Source organism: Antrostomus carolinensis, unplaced genomic scaffold (assembly GCF_000700745.2).
Source record: "Antrostomus carolinensis isolate BGI_N321 unplaced genomic scaffold, ASM70074v2 scaffold31292, whole genome shotgun sequence".
Lineage (NCBI taxonomy): Eukaryota > Metazoa > Chordata > Aves > Caprimulgiformes > Caprimulgidae > Antrostomus > Antrostomus carolinensis.
The window spans coordinates 2554-3107 of NW_010299421.1; the positions used below are offsets into that span (position 1 = coordinate 2554).

The 554-nt window shown below is 63.5% G+C and overlaps 1 protein-coding gene across 1 annotated transcript in view; it reads right to left on the minus strand.

Annotated features, from left to right (window-relative positions):
* Positions 1-554, minus strand: part of LOC104520957 (actin-related protein 2/3 complex subunit 1B) — a gene marked incomplete at both ends in the record, with an annotated part of 3280 nt that overhangs the window by 912 nt on the left and 1814 nt on the right. The window contains 3 exon segments of the mRNA XM_029083693.1: positions 8-102; positions 186-261; positions 503-554. The exon segment at positions 503-554 is cut by the window's right edge and continues 73 nt beyond it. Of these exon segments, the coding sequence (XP_028939526.1) occupies positions 8-102; positions 186-261; positions 503-554 (223 nt within the window).

Consider the following 554-nt stretch of genomic DNA (forward strand, 5'->3'; position numbering starts at 1 on the left):
GCCGCGCTGGGAGCTCTGCTTGGGGACATCCAGCTTCCCCCCGAAGGTCAGGACACCCTGGTTCTCCTCGTAGGTGAACAGCATCGGGTAGCAGTCGTGGCCCTGGGGAACCAGGCAGCCCAGCTCAGCACCATCGTGCCAGCTGCTGGCTCAGCACCCACCCCGTGTCCCCAGCCCGGACTCACCGCGGCCACCAGGCTGTTCTCGGTGATGAAGGTGACAGCCAGGAGCGGCAGCGTCTCAGTGCACAGCGAGGCCACGCTACGAGGGAGGGCAGGGGGTTCGCAGGGAGCTGAGCTTCAGACTCTGTGCTGAGACTGGCACAGCTCGTGACACAGGTGGAAGCCACAAAACCACAAGGAGAAGACACATTGCCTCCTCTGACCAGGTCTCCTTGGCCCTTCACCCCCCACCCAACACAGATGCCTCCATCTCCAGGTCAGTTTTGGGGGTCAAACCTCCCCCACCAACACCCCTGAACCCCCTCCCCAGCCCTACTTACGCCATCTTCTTGTTGGCATCGGCGAGGCAGAGGGTGCTGTCGTGGCTCACCC